Source organism: Protobothrops mucrosquamatus, unplaced genomic scaffold (assembly GCF_001527695.2).
Source record: "Protobothrops mucrosquamatus isolate PMUCROS unplaced genomic scaffold, P.Mucros_1.0 scaffold2792, whole genome shotgun sequence".
Classification (NCBI taxonomy): domain Eukaryota; kingdom Metazoa; phylum Chordata; class Lepidosauria; order Squamata; family Viperidae; genus Protobothrops; species Protobothrops mucrosquamatus.
In genome coordinates, this window is record NW_015388829.1 from 61280 (window position 1) to 81552 (window position 20273).

The window sequence follows — 20273 nt, forward strand, 5'->3', positions numbered from 1 at the left end:
GGAGGCATTTTGTCCAACTCCTCTTTGCAGATCCTCTCCAAGTCATTAAGGTTTCGAAGCTGACGTTTGGCAGCTCAAACCTTCAACTCCCTCCACAGATTTTCTATAGAATTAAAGTCTGGAGACTTGCTAGGCCACTCCAGGACCTTAATGTGTTTCTTCTTGAGCCACTCCTTTGTTTTGCCATGGTGGAATACCCATCCACAACCCATTTTCAATGCCCTGACTGAGGGAAGGAGGTTCTCACCCAAGATTTAATAGTACATGGTCCCTTCCATCATCCCTTTGATGCGGTGAGGTTGTTCTGTCCCCTTAGTAGAAAAACAACCCCAAAGCATAATGTTTCCAGCTCCACGTTTGGTGGGGGTGGTGTTCTTGGGGTCATAACTGCATTCCTCCTCCTCCAAACACGGCAAATTGAGTTGATGCCAAAGAGCTTGATTTTGGTCTCATCTGACCATAAAACTTTCACCCAGTTCACCTCTGAATCATTCAGATGTTCATTGGCAAACTTCAGACGGGCCTGTACATTACTTTTTTGAGCAGGGGGCCTTGCAGGCGCTGCAGGATTTTAGTCCTTCACAGCATAGTGTGTTACCAATTGTTTTCTTTGTGGCTATGGTCCCAGCTGTCTTGAGATCATTGACAAGATCTTCCTGTCTAGTTCTGGGCTGATTCCTCACCGTTCTCATGATCATTGAAACTCCACGAGGTGAGATTTTGCATGGAGCCCCAGACTGAGGGAGATTGACAGTTAATTTGTGTTTCTTCCATTTGCGACTAATCGCACCAACTGTTGTCACCTTCTCACCAAGCTGCTTTGTGATAGTCTTGTAGCCCATTCCAGCCTTGTGTAGGTCTACAATCTTGTCCCTGACATCCTTGGACAGCTCTTTGGTCTTGGCCATGGTGGAGAGTTTGGAATCTGATTGATTGATTGCTTCTGTGGACAGGTGTCTTTTATACAGGTAACAAGCTGAGAGTGCTCCTAATCTCAGCTCGTTACCTGTATAAAAGACATCTGGGAGCAAGAAATCTTGCTGATTGATAGGGGATCAAATACTTATTTCACTCATTAAAATGCAAATCAATTTATAACTTTTTTGAAATGCATTTTTCTGGATTTTCTTGTTGTTATTCTGTCTCTCACTGTTAAAATAAACCTACCATTAAAATTATAGACTGATCATTTCTTTGTTAGTGGGCCGACGTACAAAATCAGCAGGGGATCAAATATTTTTTCCCCTCACTGTATAAACAAAGTCATACAATGTGCAATGTGTTAGTATGACAAAGTAATCCACACACCCCATCCCCGCCAGCTAAATCAGTCAGTTAAAGAGAACGTGAAGGCTAGTTGTGTGAATATTTCATTTAAAAATGAACGTTGATTCAGGCACTCTTGCCCTGTATGCTTCTCAGAACTCTGTCTTCATCACAGTAAAGTTCTCACCATAAAGATTGTAGCGGCACTTATCTCATTCTTTAAAAATAAAGATCTAAAGATTTCTGTAAAACAGTTATGAAATCATTTCTGAGTTTTTATCAGTACATATTCAGAGACAATAGTGAACCTTCCCAAGATTGGCTCTGCTATTTAAAATCACTCAAAGATCATAACATAAAATAACATCCTGGGGTCTTTGGCCAACGTCGGCATTAAAGATTACATTACCAAAAAAGCATCAGGTAATGATATTCATGGGAGGGTAACAAGCCAGAACTCATTAAGAACATTAATGCTTGTTCCAAGTATGCCAGAAAGTGAACCTTCCACGCAATAGTGGAACCATTGAGCTACATGAATATAATTATTTCTGATGGGAACACAAACATTGCATTCCACCATAACAACCTCATCCCAGCTGTTAAGCATGAAGTGATATTATCATGACTTGGAGGTGTTTTGCTCCTCAAGGCTTTAACATTTGCCATTATTGAAGGAAGCATAAAATTTCACTTTGGGTCAGAAAACTCTACTGGAGAACATACAAGCAAGTCTGCAAGATAATGGTTAAAGGAAAATAATACATTGTTTTAGAATGGTTAAATGAAAGTCCACACATAAATCTCATAAAAGTATTTTGGCAGAACCTGAACAAACATTTTATGCTTGAAACCCCTCCAGTGTTAATTAAGTTGAAGCAGTTTGCCATGAAGGAATGGGCCAGAATTGCTACACAGTATTGTAATGTGAGAGGCTGATTACAAATTACAGGAAGCATTTGTTTGCAATTGTGGCAGCTGAGGAAGGTACAACCAGTTATCAAACGCAAGAGGGACATTTTCACACTGGATAACTTTTGTTTATGACATAAATGAAGCAAGCACAATATTTCAGTGTTAGGATTAATTAACAGGACCTATATGAAGATCTGATAAATTTTAGTAGTTGATCTATACAATTGTTAAGTGGACAGAGTCCCAGGTAAGAAGTGCAGTGTGCTTTGGGGTGTGGGGGAGACCCTGAGAGGCCCAGTGCAGGTCACACACAAGTAGAGGGTGTGCTGTGGACACATCTCTTCACTCTGACGCTGAACATCCTTCCTCGTGAATACCCATGGGGCACTCTCTGCTCCTTAGTTTAAATGCACTGCCCTCTGGAACTGAAAATCCTCCCTGGTGGAATCAGAGCAAAATCATATTTTTGACGCCTCAGAGGGAATGGGGAGGCCCAGTGCAGGCCACACACAAAAACTTCTCTCTGGTCAGAAGACTGAAAAATCCTTCCTGCCAAAATCCAAGCAGAAAGCATTGATTTTCCACGGAAGCCAGCAAGGAAGATTGCAAATAGCCCTCACATGGTTGAGGGACGCTTGACAACTTGTTGTAAGTGCCAAATGCCCAGATTGCAATCATGGTATCCCATGGGATGTGTGTGATGTTTTGCAATCGTCAGAAGCACTCTATAGGCCAGGGGTGTCAAACTCAATTTCACTGAGGGCCACATCAGCATTGCGGTTGCCCTGGGGGGGGGTGCAGCCTACTGAGTGGGTGTGGATAGAGTGGGTGTGGCCTACTGGGTGGGCCTACAGTTCTACATCATTCGCATCAAGGGTGCCTGTGGGGGCCTGGGCATGAGTGGGACAGATCCGAGGGTCTCTGGCAAAAGGGAGTGGGACCGGGGCAAGTGCCAAGGTATGGTCCCCTGTGCAAGTGCCGGGCCCTTCCCCGACGTCTGCGGTCCTCCGTGGTGTCGGGTGGCTCATAAACATAGCCAGCTGGTCAGGGTTGCCATCAAAAGTAATAGGGATAGGCGGTGGACCACAGGCAAACCCTGGACCCCAGGGGCCTGCTGGCTGGACCACACCCTGCGGGCCCGTAGCAGGGGTAGACAGGGGCTGGGTCCCGGGCCCCGGCCCTTGGGGCCCTGGTGTTCTCCTTGACGGCGCCTCCCACGCGCCTCTAACCCCTGACCCACCTGGCCATGCCGCGTGGGGTTGCTGAGCCGGGCCCTCNTTCCCTGGGGACCGTCTTGCTTGCCTTCCGCCATCCCCTCGAAACAAGGAGGATAGCTTGGCAGTTGGATAAGGGAGTGCTGACTTAATGACACCTTCCGTCCGTTGGCGTCCCGAAGAGACAAAGACAGGAACGCAGGAACGTGGTGAAAGCACGGTGATTTATTTCCCGGCCAAAACAAAGTCAGCACTGGGAGTGGTTTGCTCCCAGTGCTGTATATAGAAGTGCCACACCCCTTCCCCCCGCCCCCAACAGCAAGCCAACATCCGTCTGTATCCCATAAATGTCCCCGTAGTCCGGTCCCGCCCCTCTCTGGCAGCCGTCACGCCGGCCTTGTTCTCTCGCCGGCTGCTTGGCTGTTGCAGCAAGCCATCACCCTCCCGGTTCTTCTTTCTACAGCCTTGCTCACGCTGCAGATGTCCTTCCTCAGGGCCTGCGCTCTCTTGGTCCTGACTGTCACATGGGCTGGCCAACGGGCCAGGGGTTGACGGCTCGGCGGGTCTTTGCGGGCGGCAGCCGCGGCCGGGCCCTTCCCCGACGTCTGCGGTCCTTTTTGGCGCCCCGCGGCCACCATCTGCGATCCTCCGGCTCCCCGGCTGGGCCGCGGCCAATGCCCGGCCTCCGCATGCCTCCCCCCTCGCCCCCGCGCTGGGCAAGGCCGGCTGAGGCCTCCAGGACCCACTCGCGGTAGGCGGCGGCTCGGGGGAATGAGGGGAGGGGGGTGGGTCGTACCTGTTGGCCGGGTCTGCACCGGAGGAGAGCTGGGTGGCAGCGTGCGGCGGTTGGGCGGCTGTGGCGGCGTGGGCGGCTGCGGCGGCGTTCAGCTGCTGCTTCCCCCCCCCCAGCGGATGGCAAGCCCCGCGGAGCTTGACATTGGCCACCACAAAATTGTACATTGGCTCCTGGCTGGCCTGGGCCAGGGCCAAGGCAGCGGGGGCCGTTCCCTCACTGTTTCCAGGATGGCTTCATGGGCCACATGAAACCACTTCGCGGGCCCCATCTGGCCCCCGGGCCTTGTGTTTGACATGCCTGCTATAGGTCATAAAATATCCTTTCCAAGGCCGTTGTTAATTCATACTATGAATGTCTATTTAAACAAAAAGTCATAACTTGAGAACTGTACAGTACAGAAATTCAAAGAATTTGAAAGTGGGTGAATATTTTTTTTCATAAAACTGTTGCATTCTCTTATCCTGTAGAGAGTGGATTTGAGAAATATGTTTCTGGTTTTTTTTAAAAAGAGAGCAGTATGTCTGTGGATGAATATATTGAAAGTACTTTATATTAAGAGACACTTATTAGCTTTTAATAAACAGCAGTCCAGATTTGGTGGCACATAATCTACAGAAGTTTATTTCAGTTAAAACAAATTGGTCTCTGTAAGGCAGGATAAGAAATGACAAACTGGAAGTGAGAGATTGAACTAATAAAATTATTTAGGTTTTCTATGATATTCAAGATATGACAAGTTTTAGTGAAAAGCAATTAGAAAAAATAATTCCAGTACCATATACAAACATTCTTTTTGAAATATGATTTGGGAATTAATAAGTATATAAGATGTAAGATAAGATATGGCTTTTTTGTTTTACTTATTTTATTTATCAAATTAGGTAATAACTTTTTAGGCAAATGAAGGAACCATCCAGTACAATATTAGATAAGTAATTGTAATGAATTATGTACAATAGCTGTTTACGTTGTGGTCAAAAACTATCAAAAGCTGTTACTTGAACTAGAATATTCTTCCCATGAGAAGACAGGCAAGTTTAGTTTCTCCTTTCTTTTTTCATACAGTTGCCCTTGGACGTAATCAGCTCTTGAAAAAGGAGAAACCAAAATGGAAAAGCGATTACCCCATGACAGATGGACAGCTACGTAGCAAGAGAGATGAATTTTGGGACACAGCACCTGCTTTTGAAGGCCGCAAAGAAATCTGGGATGCTTTGAAGGCTGCATCACATGCATTTGAGAACAATGATCATGAACTGGCACAAGCAATCATTGATGGTGCAAATATAACTTTACCACATGGTAAGTATATTCTTAATGGATGTACTGTAGCACTTGTGAACAGAAAAGCACTGTGAGAGTCTTAGTGTACCCCATGATTCCTTTTTTTTTTATTTTCTTGGCCTCCTAGACCAGAGGTCCCCAACTTTTTGGGTACCAGGGACCGGTTCTGTGGAGAGAGGTTTTTCCGCGGACCAGAGGGTGCATGGTTTTGTGTGCTGCCTGCATCCCACGGATGGGGCTTTGTTTGTTTGTGTAGACCGGTTGCTGCCACGGCCCAGTACTGGTCCATGGACCGGTGGTTAGGGACCCCTGTCCTACCCTGAAAAATGTTACTTGACATTAGCTTCTTTTCAGCGCATGTTATTAAAATTTACTATGTTTTTTCTAGATATGAAAAATGATTGGGTTACTTTTAATATACAGTTGAACAGAAATAGTTCTGAACTTCTCCATTTTGCTTTGTTGGGGAGGAGGGAGTGAGGGAGTTTGCAGTGTGCTATGACATGTTTTCAAACTTAGCCATCTGCCGGTCAACTGAAAATCACTTAAATAGTGAAGAGACTCCATTTAAGGTAAAGGTGATTGAAAGTGGGTCAGAATAATGAAATCTGAATCTTGGATGGATGGATGGATGGATGGATGGATGACTGAGCAGGCTGAATTTTGGAGGTAAACAAAGGAGTAAGACTTTTTGAAACATTACAAGAGCATTAATGTAATTCCAGCTGGGTATGAACACCTTTTTATAGTTCACATATGTTCATGAGATCATAAGAAAAGCTCTTCTATCCTCCTGTTCCAAACAGTGGAAGGATTAGCAATGAGTCTTGGTCTTAGGATAGAATGTAGTGAACAGTATTATCCTCCATGAAATTTGTCTAATCAAACTGTTCCACTTTTGTTAAACCTTTTCATCTCTTCTCCCCTGGGAAAAGGAACTTTATATGAGCAAATGCTTAACAGGCTGAAATGCAGGATGAAATTTAAAGATGCTAATAAAGTGTAAATAAATGTAAATATTTTATAAGATTCTTCAGTGCATATTCTCAGGCAGTGACTGCAAAACATACTAGGGAGGAATTGTTTACTTTGCTTTTCCCTTCCTCCCTGTCACATTTTTAATGAGCATGTTTTGCACTGTTTTTATTTATTAATAATTCTGGATAAGAATACCCAAATCTTGCAAAATTGTATAATGTCACAAGAGATTGTGGTGTTTTTTTTATTATTACTATTTGCAAACCAGCAGTGGTCACCCTCTGATTTAACTACATACTGCTTTTCACAAAAACTTTCCAAAACAGTTTACTCAAGGACATCCAGTATGTATCATAAAGGTGTTTACAATCTGTAGTGAGAACAGATTTTCTTACGTAGATCTTCCATTCTCAAAGGAGTTGTTTCCCCTTACCTTCCATGTGATTAATTATTCGATTCTTTCTTGTGAAGTCCTTTGTGCTCTCTGAGCTTGGTTGTTTGCTTGCAGATGTTTCATTACCCAACTGGGTAACATCATCAGTGATAAGAACATCAGAACGAGATTCTTGCTTGGAGCACAATCCTCCTGATATCTCCCAAAGACTATCCCCTTTTTTAATTTCATTTGGGATGTGATTTAGTCAAAAGATGGGGCTGGTTGTGTTGCCAATTCTTTTTGCTTATCCCTTCACTCCAGTACTAATGAGTTACAAAGATTTACAAAGAGCAAATCCGAATGAAAACATAGTGCCAGATTCTCCAGTCCCACATATGAGATGCTTTACTTCGTCAGACATTGTGAAAATTCTGCTTCAGAGTATTCTAAAAGGAATTGTTTTTGTTTCTTGTTACTTAACCTTCACTGTGATATAAAGCATTTAAGGTTTTTTTTTTCTGAAATTGGAAAGGTGATTTACCATCATGCCTTGCATTTCAAGAAAAAATGCCTCATTTTTACAGATTCTAATAATGTGGAAGTACCGTAGTATAATTCATCAGAATTATCTGGCTATGAGCCAGTTGTCAGTGAAATTCAACATACTTTGTACATAAATAAATATGTAAGTTTGCAAGAATGTTGGCTGGTGGAGTAAGCAGAGTAGGGCAGTGTATTTCGGTGGTGTCAGGTAATGGGAAATATGGCAGGAGACAAAGGGCAGGTCACCTCCTAGGAAATGTGCCCTTGGTATCTGGTATTGATCTTTCAGCCCCTTGAACTCAATCCATTTCAGTAGATTTGTGGAGGGCCTGGTTTTAGACTGCTGGTTTTAAATGCCAGATCGGCCTATAATAAGGGTTGTCTTATTTCTGACTTGATTCTTGAAGAGAAGGCTGATCTCACTTATATCACCAAGATGTAGCTGAGGGCAGAGATGGGGTTCCTATCTCAGAAATGTGCTCAGCTGGTTATCAAGTGAGGCACCAGCTTAGACTACAGGGCAGGGAGGCAGTGTGGCTGTTATCATCAGAGAATCTCTGATAGCTTCCAGGGGCATTGTTCCAAGGGTGCCTTTTTTTCTTAAGTTGGGCTTGAGGGACCAAATGGGATTGCTACTGTTGCAGCCTCCCTGCTGTGTAGCAGCTTTCCTGCCTGATCTCCTGGATTTCACTGCAGGGCTGAAGATTCCCAGATTTATAGTTTCAGAGGACTTCGTTCTGTCATCTCTGGGGCAGGGGTAGGAGTTCAAGGAACTGATTACTACCATGGGCCTGACTCAGATCAGCCAGGGTCAAACACCCAATTTGGTGTTCTTGTCAGAGCTGTGCCTATGTGATCTGGAATTGGCAGACCTATCCTTCATCCCCTTGTCATTGTCACATCATACCTTGGTGGTAATGAGCTTCTTTTAGAGCTTTACCCTCTCCACAGAGAGTCAGGACCTATTAGATCAGTCTCATTCCCCCCCCCCCCCATTAACCAATAGACTCAAATGGCTTTCAAAAAGAGCTGGATATTATAAGTGAAGATCTGCTGTGTAGTCCTGCCAAATCCCTAGTTGTCACCTGGAATAGGGAGGTGATTGGGGCTTTGAACAGGATTGCACCCATCTGACCTCTCCTGACCCTGGTCCTCAGGACCCCATACCCATGGCATACTGAGGAATCGAGAAATATATGAAGAGACATCTAGACTAGAGCACCACTAGTAGAAGATAATACTTGCCCAAATACAGGTAAAAGCTGCTATCAAAGCCTACCTCCTGGCAGTTCAGAGGGTGAAGCATGAATACATATCCACATTAATTGTGTGTCTGCAGATAATTGCTCACTTTCTTTAAGGTGACCTGTTTCTTTCTGGGGAAGGATGATATCTGGTGAATTAGTGTCATGACCTCTCTTTCACAATGCCTCAAGTCTGTTAAGAGCTGGATGGGGAACAACAGGCTAAAACTGAGCCCTGGTAAGATAGAATGGCTCTGAGTTAGGGGTTCTTTGGTCCATGGAGAATTACTACCTTTGGTTTTGAATGGGGTTGCCCTGCCCAGATGGACCCAGTGCACAATCTATGGATTCTCCTGGACTCAAGAATCCTGCTCAAGGAGCAGGCAGCAATCATGGCCAGGAGGGGTTTTTTTTTCAAGTGTAGGCTGTGCAACAGTGAACCAACAGATCATGCATGATTGAAGGACCAATTGAAGGACCATTACATCTCTCCAACTCAGCAGATCAGAGAGGCCAGGTATGTTATGTGTTCCCTCCCCCATTAAAGAGGTTTATCGAATGGGACCATACCTTTTTCTTAAAACAACAAATACAATAAACTTTCTTTTTCACATGTATACATTTCTCAGTGACACGTTGAATATAAATATCTGATTTGCATGCCTTCTGCCTGGCGCAAAACCTCACTACAGCTTTTTGGCTCAAATTACTCATAACATAATCTATTAATCAGGATTCTGCCAAGCATCTTCCAAGACAGTTAACAAACTGATCTCCCTGTATTTTTTTGCGTTTATTCTCCCTACCATGCTTTTTGTATAGGGGAACACAATGGCATTCATCCAATTCTCATGTATAGATTTAGTCTTCACAGAAGTGTTAATCAAATTACACTGCCATTCCTTAAGTAAACTAGATGCATATTTTAATATTTTCTAGTTAACATCCTGAAAACCTACAGACCATCATTTCTTTAGACTTTACTATATATAGCATTAGTTTCATTCAGTTCATGCATTATCACTTCAGTTTCATCCCAAATCATTTAATCACATCTATTTTTAATTATAGTTGCTCTGCAGAAAGACTTTTGTTCATCCCTATTCTCCCATTTTCTTATTTTCATCAAAACTACACTGTATTTTTCTTTTTTTAAATCTTAAAATTTCTTTTTCTTTTTGATTACACTCATAATTATTTTTTCCCTTTGTACACATTATGCAATACCTTTCTGTCATTAGTTATATTAAATATTTCCATATTTGCATTATTTTTCTCATCCACAGCCTTTTTCATTAGATAGTAATTTGCATGTATCACCAACTTATGTATTTCTGCTTTCACATATACCTACATGATACCAATTTATATTTTCTGGGATAAGGTTTAGTGCTTTCATTCATAATTAAACGTATACCTTCCATTCTGTACATGTACTTGTTAGCTCTTTTTCACATAATTAGGCCATTTTCATTCACATCTATTGTGTTCTTCTGTTTCATTTTCATACATCATTTTATTTCATTTGTTAATTCATGCTGTTTACCTTCCACTCCTTCTGTATTCAAAATTGCATACTTCCATAATGCCCACAGTTATTGTCTTCACTGGGGACTTTCATGGGATGTAGAGAGCGAGAGCAACATGAGTCTTCAGCTCTTAAATTATATTTATGACACTTTATCTTGGTTTGTTCAGAGGGAGGACTGAATAAAAGAAATAGAAAGGTTTGCATCTTTAAAGCCCTTCATGGCTTGGGAATGGGTTATATAAGGGACCATCTCTTCCCAATCCACTAGAATGAGGAGGCACAGAATGTTACAAGTCCCATCTCCTAAACAAGTACATCTGATGGGACCCAGAAGAAGGGCCTTCTCTGTGATGGCTCCTTCCCTTTGGAAGCTACTATCAACAAATAATGAACGTTTAAAACGAGTATCAGGAAGGACAGCTCTAAATTAAGTTCCATTTCAACAACCCGGCCACTGGTTTAATGTAGAACAACATGTTGTATGGTTAGGAATTTGGCAAGAAGAATAAAAGATAGTGATTCCTCATGGGTATTCATAGAACTGCTTAGGAAGAAAATGGAATGTAAATATCTCCTAAAATATAAGAAGTGATAATAAATTATTCGTTTGTATTCATTCCTGACTGTCATAGATTCTAAAGACACAACATTGTTCCGGAAATTTGGTAGAGTATCCAAAGAGGAAAGGGAGATATTAGATTTTTTGCTCCTTGCCCTATTCTTGTTAATTCTCCAATTAATTTAAATCCTAATGATGCTACATGCTTCTCCCTCTTCTCCCCACTCTCTAAAAGAAATCAGACTCTGATCCTAGTACTGGCATTAAACATAGCCCCAGAAAAACACCATATCCCAGGTGATTTATTAAAAGCTAATGTCATTTGGTAGAAACCTATTTTGGTTAAGCTCTTTAATGATATTAATTCCTCTTACCAACTTCCCCAGGCCTGAAATATAAGAATAGTGATCACAATGTACAGAAAAGGTGATGGTAGCCACCTAGGGAACTATAGACAATTAATCTGTATAACTAAAATGTATGCAAAACATCTGGCTCGAGAACTGGGTCATTGATAACACTGTGCTTGAGAGCAACAGGCAGGGATTTTAGCAGAACACTCAACAATTGATTCTGATCTTGTATTGGATCAACTGATTAATAAGCATGATAAACATGCCAAGAGGAAACCGTGGCCTTTGTGGATTTCTGTGCAGGTTTTTATCTGTTGATAAAACAAGCTACAAATTAAGTTCTGCACAGTATTATATTCTTGTAAATGTAGCCAGGCCGCACCCTATATGCCAGCTGCACAATCCACATTCCTCTCAAGTGAGGGATGCTCTTTGTTACATACACAGAGTCATCATCCAATCCCTCCAAGTGATGAAGATAACAGCTTAGTCCTTTTTAAAATGAAGGATATAATTCAAGAGAAACAGTGAACCACATTGGGGAAGAATGCAGCTAAAATTTCCACACAGCCTCTGCATGAAGTTTAGAATTTCAAACTACCAGGGATGACCATATAAGAGATAACAGAAAAGCTTAACTGCAAGATGAATCTATTTCTATGTGAATAGATATGCTCAAGCCATAAACTTTGCACCATATTTTTATGACATGTTACTGTGTTGTGCTAAAAGTGTAATTTTCTATTGTCTCTAGGTATGTCAGTAAAATCAGATTTTACCTCAGCTTTAAATCATGCTTCAAACTATGCATGAGGGAATTTTCTCCTTTCCGCTCCCTCCCACTCTTCATTCCTCCCATTCATTCATTTTGTGACATGTAATATAAATTGGAATCACTCCAGTGTCTTTTCAGAGATCCTTAACAGATTTGTAGATCGGCACCATCTTGTGGACTCTTTGGAGCGTTGTTTTTTTTTTTCTTTTGGAATGTTTCCTGCTTAATTCAGTTTCTAGCTGTGTATCCCGATTTGAACAGCTCTGTAACTTCTTATTTCAATATTGAATGTTTGTATTTTAATCTGTAAAGTTAAAAAAAAAATACTTTTAATAACGTTTGATTTTATTTATTTCTTAAGATATTGTTTTATTTCCCAAAGATAGAAGAAGGGGCTGTATCTTTTAGCCACATGCGTATGAGCCATGTGGCATAGAGGAGACATTTCAGTTTTAATATTTTGACATTTAAATTTCCAGAAAGGTAGCACAGATTGTGAAACCTTTGTCTCACACACTAAGATCAAGGGGTAAGTGCCAGGTGGGGGCCCATTGGAAGATTGATGGTGGCAGCAGGAACTACCATCCTACTTTCCCAAAGCTGAACATGAGGCTAGAATTCTGGGAGGAGAGACTTGAGACTTCTACTCACAAAGTCAGAAAATTATTTTCCCGTTTTCTGCTTTACATAAAAACATCAAGCTTGACTTCTGGTGTCTACATGCATAGTTCCATACAATTTTCTTGGCATCAATACAGAATTGATTTTCTACCAACTTCCAGAAAGTTTTTCCACTTCCTAGTCTAGTTTGCAACCTTATCTATCTGTCTCCAAATATTTTAGGATAGGGAGGCCCTTCTCTCAGTCACTCTTCCTGGGTCATTTCCCGCTTAGATTATTGCAACACTCTCTACATGGGGCTATCCTTGAAAAGTATCCAGAAGCCTCAGCTGGTAAGAATGTGATCGCACATGAAATCTTGGGCACCCCAAGGATGGCACATATAACACTTTCACCGCCTGAGCTGTACTGGTTGCTGGTTTGTTTTTGGGTCCAATTCAAGGTGTTGGTTATCACTTTAAAACCCTACATGTCATGCGACCAGTTTACCTGCAGAACGGTCTTCTTCCCATTACATCGACCCATCCCACCCACCCATGTTACGGCCCCTGTCAGTCAAAGAATTTTGACTGGCAGGTTCCAGGAAGAGAATCTTCTCTGATGCTGCTGCTGCTGCCTCCCTATAGAATATCCTCCCCCCCCCCCCGAGAGATGAGGCAGGCCCCCACTTTCCTGCTCTTCCAAAAGAGTTTAAAACACCTGGCTCTACCCACTTGGTATGCTCAGAGAAGCACACAAACTTGGAGTTGGCTAGAGGCCCTCCCCTACCTTTTTAACTTTAATTCTATTCTTCTCTTAACTGCCTCATATTGAAATCTAATATTTTTATGCAGTATTTATGTGTTTAATTATACACTGCCCAGAATTGCTCTATGTGTGAGATGGGCAGTCTCTAAATTTGATAAATACTATTAAATATATACGGCCATCGATCTCACTGCCACGAGATCCAGGCAGCTTACAAGATTGAAAATTTTAAAAACCTACAGAAATCATTAAAAACATTAAAAAATATAACTTATTAAAACCATTAAAATGTTAACCAAGTCCAATCCTTTTTCTTTCCAAGATGAGTTAGAGGCTGCCATTGATCATTTCCAGCTTATTTTCTATCAAATAATTTTGATTCTATACCTATTCATCTCTCTGATAAATATGTCTCTGAGCTTTTTATGTATCTTTTTCCAGTAGGCGAGATTACATTCCTTAAGCAGGGGTTCTCAACCTTGGCCACTTTAAGACTTGTGGACTTCAACTCCCAGAATTCCTCAGCCAGCAAAGCTGGCTGAGGAATTCTGGGAGTTGAAGTCCACAAGTCTTAAAGTGGCCAAGGTTGAGAACCCCTGCCTTACAGTATATGTCTATGAAAGAGAAAGAGTGCAGTCTCCCAAACCCACAGCATAGTTGTAGGCACTCCAGTGTTATTAACGAATGGAGAAAGGTAAAAGCAATAAAAAGTCCATAGATTTTATAATGAGTGCAAGAGAAAGTATATTTATGCAATGGAGGTTCTTCAATATTGGAATTTCTCAAGGGATCTTCACATTATCAGAAATTTTTGTTAGTGTACTAAGCATTTAGTAAGCAGTCAACAGCAAACTTTGCCCTTCTCCAAATAGCAATATGCTATTTTAAAAGTCAGGGAATCTTTCTAATTCTTCTGCAGCAGAATTTCAGCTGTGCCTACTTTGCCACAAATCATAGCAGCTTGGCATTGTGAACTGCAGATTGATGGCAACTATGAGGGAGAGACATGAATCTGGGAAGACAGGAGGCAGGCCATCTGCTCTACATTGCTGACTCCTGCAATAAAGTTCAGGTATTGTCAAAGTGACAGATCTGATCATTGTATATCAGACTGTTGAATTTTAAAAATAATAATGGGTTGCTGTTATTGTTTACAAATTCAAAATTTAACCATGTTGATGGAGGATTTTATTACCTACTTTGAGAATTGTCATAAATGGAAAGTGAATTATAATAATTAAAATATATAATTTACTGCTATGGAGATTAGGAAAAGGAATTGACATTCCTAATTATTTTTCCTGTCAGTGAACTCTAAACAGTTCTTATTAGGTTTCTGTTAGGCTAGTTGGAATCCTGAGACAAACTTTATTTTGTTGTACTATCTATCTTCTATATCTTCATCTCTATATAAATAAAAATGTAAATGTTTGTTTGTTCAAAATCTTAAATCTCTGAAAGTTCTTCACCGATTGCTTTGAAATTTTCACACAACGTTGCATTCAAATACACGCGTGTTTTTATATACCTATATTATATAGATGTCACACCTGTGACAGGTAAAAACATGCTTTTTTGAAAAACAGCGCCATCTGTTGGACGTAAAAGCAACACACGCTTTTACCAGACTGAGCCACAGCAACGCATGGCTGGGTACAGCTAGTATGAAATAAAATAATAAATTGTTTTAATTGTATTGTCTATTTTTTAAATAAAGTGTATGCAAGGAGTATTTCTCTAAATGTTATACTGAATAGTATCCATGGGTCTTAATAATTAAAATTAGGCTTTAATAAAAATGCTGAAATTCTACATAGATTTCATGAATATTTCTGGTATGTTTAACTTTATCCCATGATTTGTACATGCAGTTTGTAAGCTTTCTAGACATTATAAATCTTAATTTGCTTCTTCTTAAGATAAATGATGGTTGATTGTGCTTATTTGGTTAAATGATCGCAAACTTAATTTGATGTAAATTAATTATCTGAAAAGACAGGAATGTGCCTAAAAGACTTTTGGGTTGATCTTCCATGATATAAACAGGAGGGGGGAAAAGCTTAATAAAATGCACAGCTGTTAGCTTTTGAAGCTGATAATATTGCACTAATATCCTGCCAGGGAAATTAGATGTAGCAATCTGAATGATAAATTGCACACAAACACGGTGTAGAATTAATTAGATATATATTTGCATTTTTGTGAGCATTCTCATAAAACATGAATTTGGAAAAGTTGTTCCCTGATACAAAGAGAAAGCCCATCTTTTGACATCCCAGCAGTGGTAGGAATGGGAGCCATTTATTGCTTTTATTGCACACAGGAATTGTAGTTTGATTTACCAGTGGTCCCAGTAATTAGGAAATGTTCTTCTGAAATTCATTATCCACAGATAAATGCACAACGTTAGATCTAGAGAGGGGGGGAATAACAGCTTCATCAACTGCCGGATTTGTAAATTTGGTGATTATGTTTTTTGGCAGTTTTATTATTTCAAACAAAAAGTAATTCTATTCAGAAACATATAATCCAAATATTTGTTAGAATTCTAGTACTGTACAGTGGACATCTTAAAACCAGTTAAATACGTATTAAAAACTAATAATAATTAAATTTGAACTTCAGACTAAAATAGTTTTATGTACCAAAGAACTATTAAATATCAATGGATCAGCATACATGGTTCTGATTTTAATGGTTGAATTTTGATTTTATTATTTATCAACTGATCTTTGAATCAATGTTTTCCAATAAAGATAAGCAGTTCACACTTTTTATGAAGCTCAGAGTCTTTAAGACCATAGTTAAAAACATTACATTTGGACGTAATCATTCTAATTTGTAACTTTGTCATTCCAGGATTTTGAGTTCATCCCATTTTATTCTTATGATAATCTTATGAAGAAAATTAAGCTGAGGAAGAACAATTTATCAAAAAGTATCCACTTATATTCATAGTTATTTTAGGATTTGAAGTCAGAATTTTTCCAGAATCTATTGATAGGATGCTTTACTGTAATTAAGCTTCCCTTTTGCCTAACTCAGGTCTCTGTGCTAGGAGCTAAATATATTTAACCAACACCTTTTTGAGGTATTCTTCCTTGCATGCATGTGTATATGAGGGGGAAAATAAAGTGTGTGTGTGGACTTGAACAATAGATTGAGATAATTATCCCCAACTTTAAAAGTAACTATTTGCTACTTTTTAGAAGTGCATGCATAAATATGTGTATGTGATACAGTTTCGGAAAAAGTCCTTTACTTGATAATCTGGACATATGTACGCATGCAAGTTTGGATGAATAAATGAAGCATATGTGATAACAAAATGAAATAAGTGGAAGAATTACGTATAAGGAATCTTTTTGAGGATAAGTTTGAAGAGATGTAGAACCTTGCCAGTGCTTTGAGAGGATTCAAGTGAAGAAGGCAGCGTACAGATTATTCATGAGCTATTTATTATTTTCTGAGCTATTCTGTGGCTGTTTATGTAGATTGCAAAAATACGCACAATTGTTTATTTACTTTGCTGTGAAAAGTTTAAAAATATTTTAACATATATTGTGATTTGAAAAATCCCAATAGAACATTTTAAAAGAGGTTCTGAATTTGCAACAAAACTTTCTCAGTTTATACATACATCTATTCCTTTATCCTTAAGCAAACTGCTTTAATTTAAATCTCCATTGACTTATAACAATATGGGGAACTTTTTCTCTTTCTCACAGGGGCTCCATTTTTTTTCTTCGTTGACGGATGCATAATAGATAGTACTGAAACTTTGAAGCTTTCAAAGAACCAAAAAGAGATTGGGAAACCACCATGCATTATTGGCTTTTGTACAAAAGTGTATTTTGTACCTGGATATTTCTGAAGAAGAATTTGTGAATTACTTAGTTAACTTCCTTTACTTTCATGGTGTAAAGTTATTGCATCATTAAAAATCATGAAGTGAACTTGACTTATAAATTGTGAAACACATTTTCCGTAATGCATCTCAGTTCTAGAATATCATTGCAACAAAATAAAAGATTTACATATGTATATTCTAGGGCAGAAATAGAACAGCAGTTTGGAAATATTTAAAGCACTAAGGGAGAAGCCACCATTAGTGCTCAATGCCTTGAGGAAGAAACCTCCAAGATAGACATATGTCTCAAGTGGCAAGTAAATCTTTACTGGGTTTTTTTTCCCTTTAGTCAGCATATATTCTCTTTGCTAAAGCTACTTGAGTGCCCAACAGATCAAGGAGAGCACTGTCATGATTATTTTACCTATGGGAAGCAGAGAAAATAATAACTAAATAACTGAAAATAATGACTGAAATAAATCTAGCTCATGGGATTACAGTTTATATTTTCCAGTATCCAAAAATCATTTGTCTAAGTGTAGTTTCCACATTAATTTAAATCTCAGATACATTATGCATTTAAAGTATTTTCCAATACTGAATTAAAAGCATATAATAACACAACAAAGTGTAAGCATGGTAAATAATCCTTAGTGCAAAACTGAATAGGCAACTAATAGGTCATTAAGGATTAATAGGAATTGAGTCTCATCTAGAGATGATTTTTTTGATAATTTTAAAGCCATGTTGCTAATATATTAGCATTAAAATGTAATGATTCAGAGAACAAAGTCCTAATAATATTAAGATGCTGAACCTATACAAGTTGCACATCCACAACTTAGATCTCTATATAGACTTAAGAAAGAATTGAGAGAAATGAAGTTAATTGGTTTTGGAAAACAAAATGGATAGATTTGTAGCAGATCTTCTCACTTAACCATTATAAGTCATCTCAGGGTGAGATGATACTATTTTATAATATACCTAGAATCTCTTTAATCTTACTATATACTGTAATTCAGATGGAACCCTGGGAGCTACAAAAAAAACACACCTGATTATCTTGCTCAGGCAAAGTCAACACATTGTCCCAAACTTTCCTGATTACTTGCTTGCACTGACAAGGCAGAGAACACAACTCTGGAGTGAATTTTGACAATGCTCCTGTTTTGCCCACACAAAACTCATTTCATGTTTTGCTGAGAGTTTGTTCAGAGAAAATGGGGAACAAAACCTGGAACACCACTTGGGAGGTGGTGAGATTTCAGTGTGTGGCATCTGTCAAGCTACACAGTGATTGGTGGATAGGTTAGCAGTGGTTGGTGATTTCTGGTGTGGCATATAAATCTTATATGTCCAAATCTTTTATAGAGTATCTGTAGAGGTGTATGTATTAGTGAAATTCAATATTTCATCAATTATTTTAAATTTCTAGCTGTTTAAAATGGAAAAGGTTTTATTTCATGATAAGACAAAAGCCTAAGATACATAACAACTTTGTATCTTAATAAACAATTTCTTGCCCAAACCTAATCCTGTTCATTTCATTCTGAGATGCTTTGCCAAATTCATTTGTCATTTTACGGGTGTCATGATATCACAAGTTTGAGGATTCCTACTCTAAGAAATGGACCCCCAACATTGCAATAGAACTGTTACTTGCTGCATTGATTAAATAATTGTTACGTTGTATCTCTGTTAACTGCAAAACAAGATTCAGCCTAGAACGGACATGTTTTCAGAAATCTTAGAATATTGCTCACTTTCCTTTCAGCACTCAGAAATATCCTTGTGGTAGCAAGAACTTCTGCTAGTATCTCTTTTCTATAATTGATACTCAAGCAATGAACTCCGTAGGAAATGTACCCAAAGGCAAAGCTGTCCAATCTTCTTGCTGTGCCCCTTACGAGAGGACAAAAAAATAATTAGCATTCTTCTTTTCTCCAATGATTATCAATGCTTGACAAATAAATTAAGAACAAGTATCAGGAAATTTCTGAACAGTACAAGCTGACAACTTTGTTGTGGATTCTCCTTTTTTTAAAATGAATATCAAATCACCTGTCAGAAAACTGTTAAGACATGTATGGAAGAGGATGATTCGGTGACACTAGTCTTACTAGTTCCTTCATACTTCATGAGTCTTAATTTCCAGCCATAGTAGTACTATAACCCCTTCCTTCTTATAACTCATAATATTTTATCTTACGGCACCTAAAAAATTTATGCAGGGGGGGAGAAGATAAGAATTCCTGCAATCAACTACAATGGCTTGGTGTAACTGCCAAGCACCTAAATTTTGTTCACATGACCGCGGAGGTGTGCGGTGGCCATAAACTCAGACAGGAGTCATAAGTCCCTTTGTTCAGCACTGTCGTAATTTCATTAATTGAACAAATGGTTGTAAGTCAAGGACTACCTGCATTTTCTCAAATGCAGATAGATGGCCTCCAAGGTCCCTTCCAACTTTATTATTATTATTATTATTATTATTATTATTATTATTATTATTATTATTATTATTATTATTATTATATATTTTATTTCTTGTAATAACCGTCACTGTTAAATAAGAAGGAAGGAACTTGGGACTGCAGGATCTTTCATATAGAAGCACAGAGAACAAAAAGAGGAGAAAAGTGACTTTTGCTTAGGTTCACTCTGACATGAGCCAGAGACAGTTTTATAAAATAGGTCAGGGGTAGGCAACCTTGCCTCTTTTATGACTCGTGGACTTCAACTCCCAGAATTCCTGAGCCAGCTATGCGAGTCATAAAAGAGCCAAGGTCGCCTACCCCTGATATAGGTATTTAATTTAAATGGGACAAACTTGTGAACTATATAAGCATAGACATCTCTTGTTTTGTCACAACCAATTGAACAAATCTCATTTATCTTGAATCTAGTTAACATGAATTTAGTGCTTTTTGGTTTCTTTCAGTATTTTCAAACATCATTAGACTTAACAGTTTTTCATCAGTTGATATATGTACTGAATGATCATTCTTCTGGCTTGTAAAAACAGATGGGAATTCCATAATGCTAAGAAAATAAAATATACCATAATATGTGGTTTATAGTATATTCTACAACTAATTAGTTGTTTCTAAGCCTTTGGGGTGCTGTGCTAGTTTTTGTCGTGTTTTTTTTATAATCGTAATGTTTATTGAAGCTCTCAGGATATAGTATGTAAGATGAGTGGCTATAAAAGTCACTTC

General features: G+C 39.1%; 1 protein-coding gene across 1 annotated transcript in view; it reads left to right on the forward strand.

Annotated features, from left to right (window-relative positions):
* The window catches only part of UBTD2 (ubiquitin domain containing 2), a 69720-nt gene that overhangs the window by 47159 nt on the left and 2288 nt on the right, over positions 1–20273 (forward strand). Inside the window, exon 2 of the mRNA XM_015825756.1 lies at positions 5257–5493. Within this exon, the coding sequence (XP_015681242.1) occupies positions 5257–5493 (237 nt within the window). The remainder of the gene's footprint in view (positions 1–5256; positions 5494–20273) is intronic.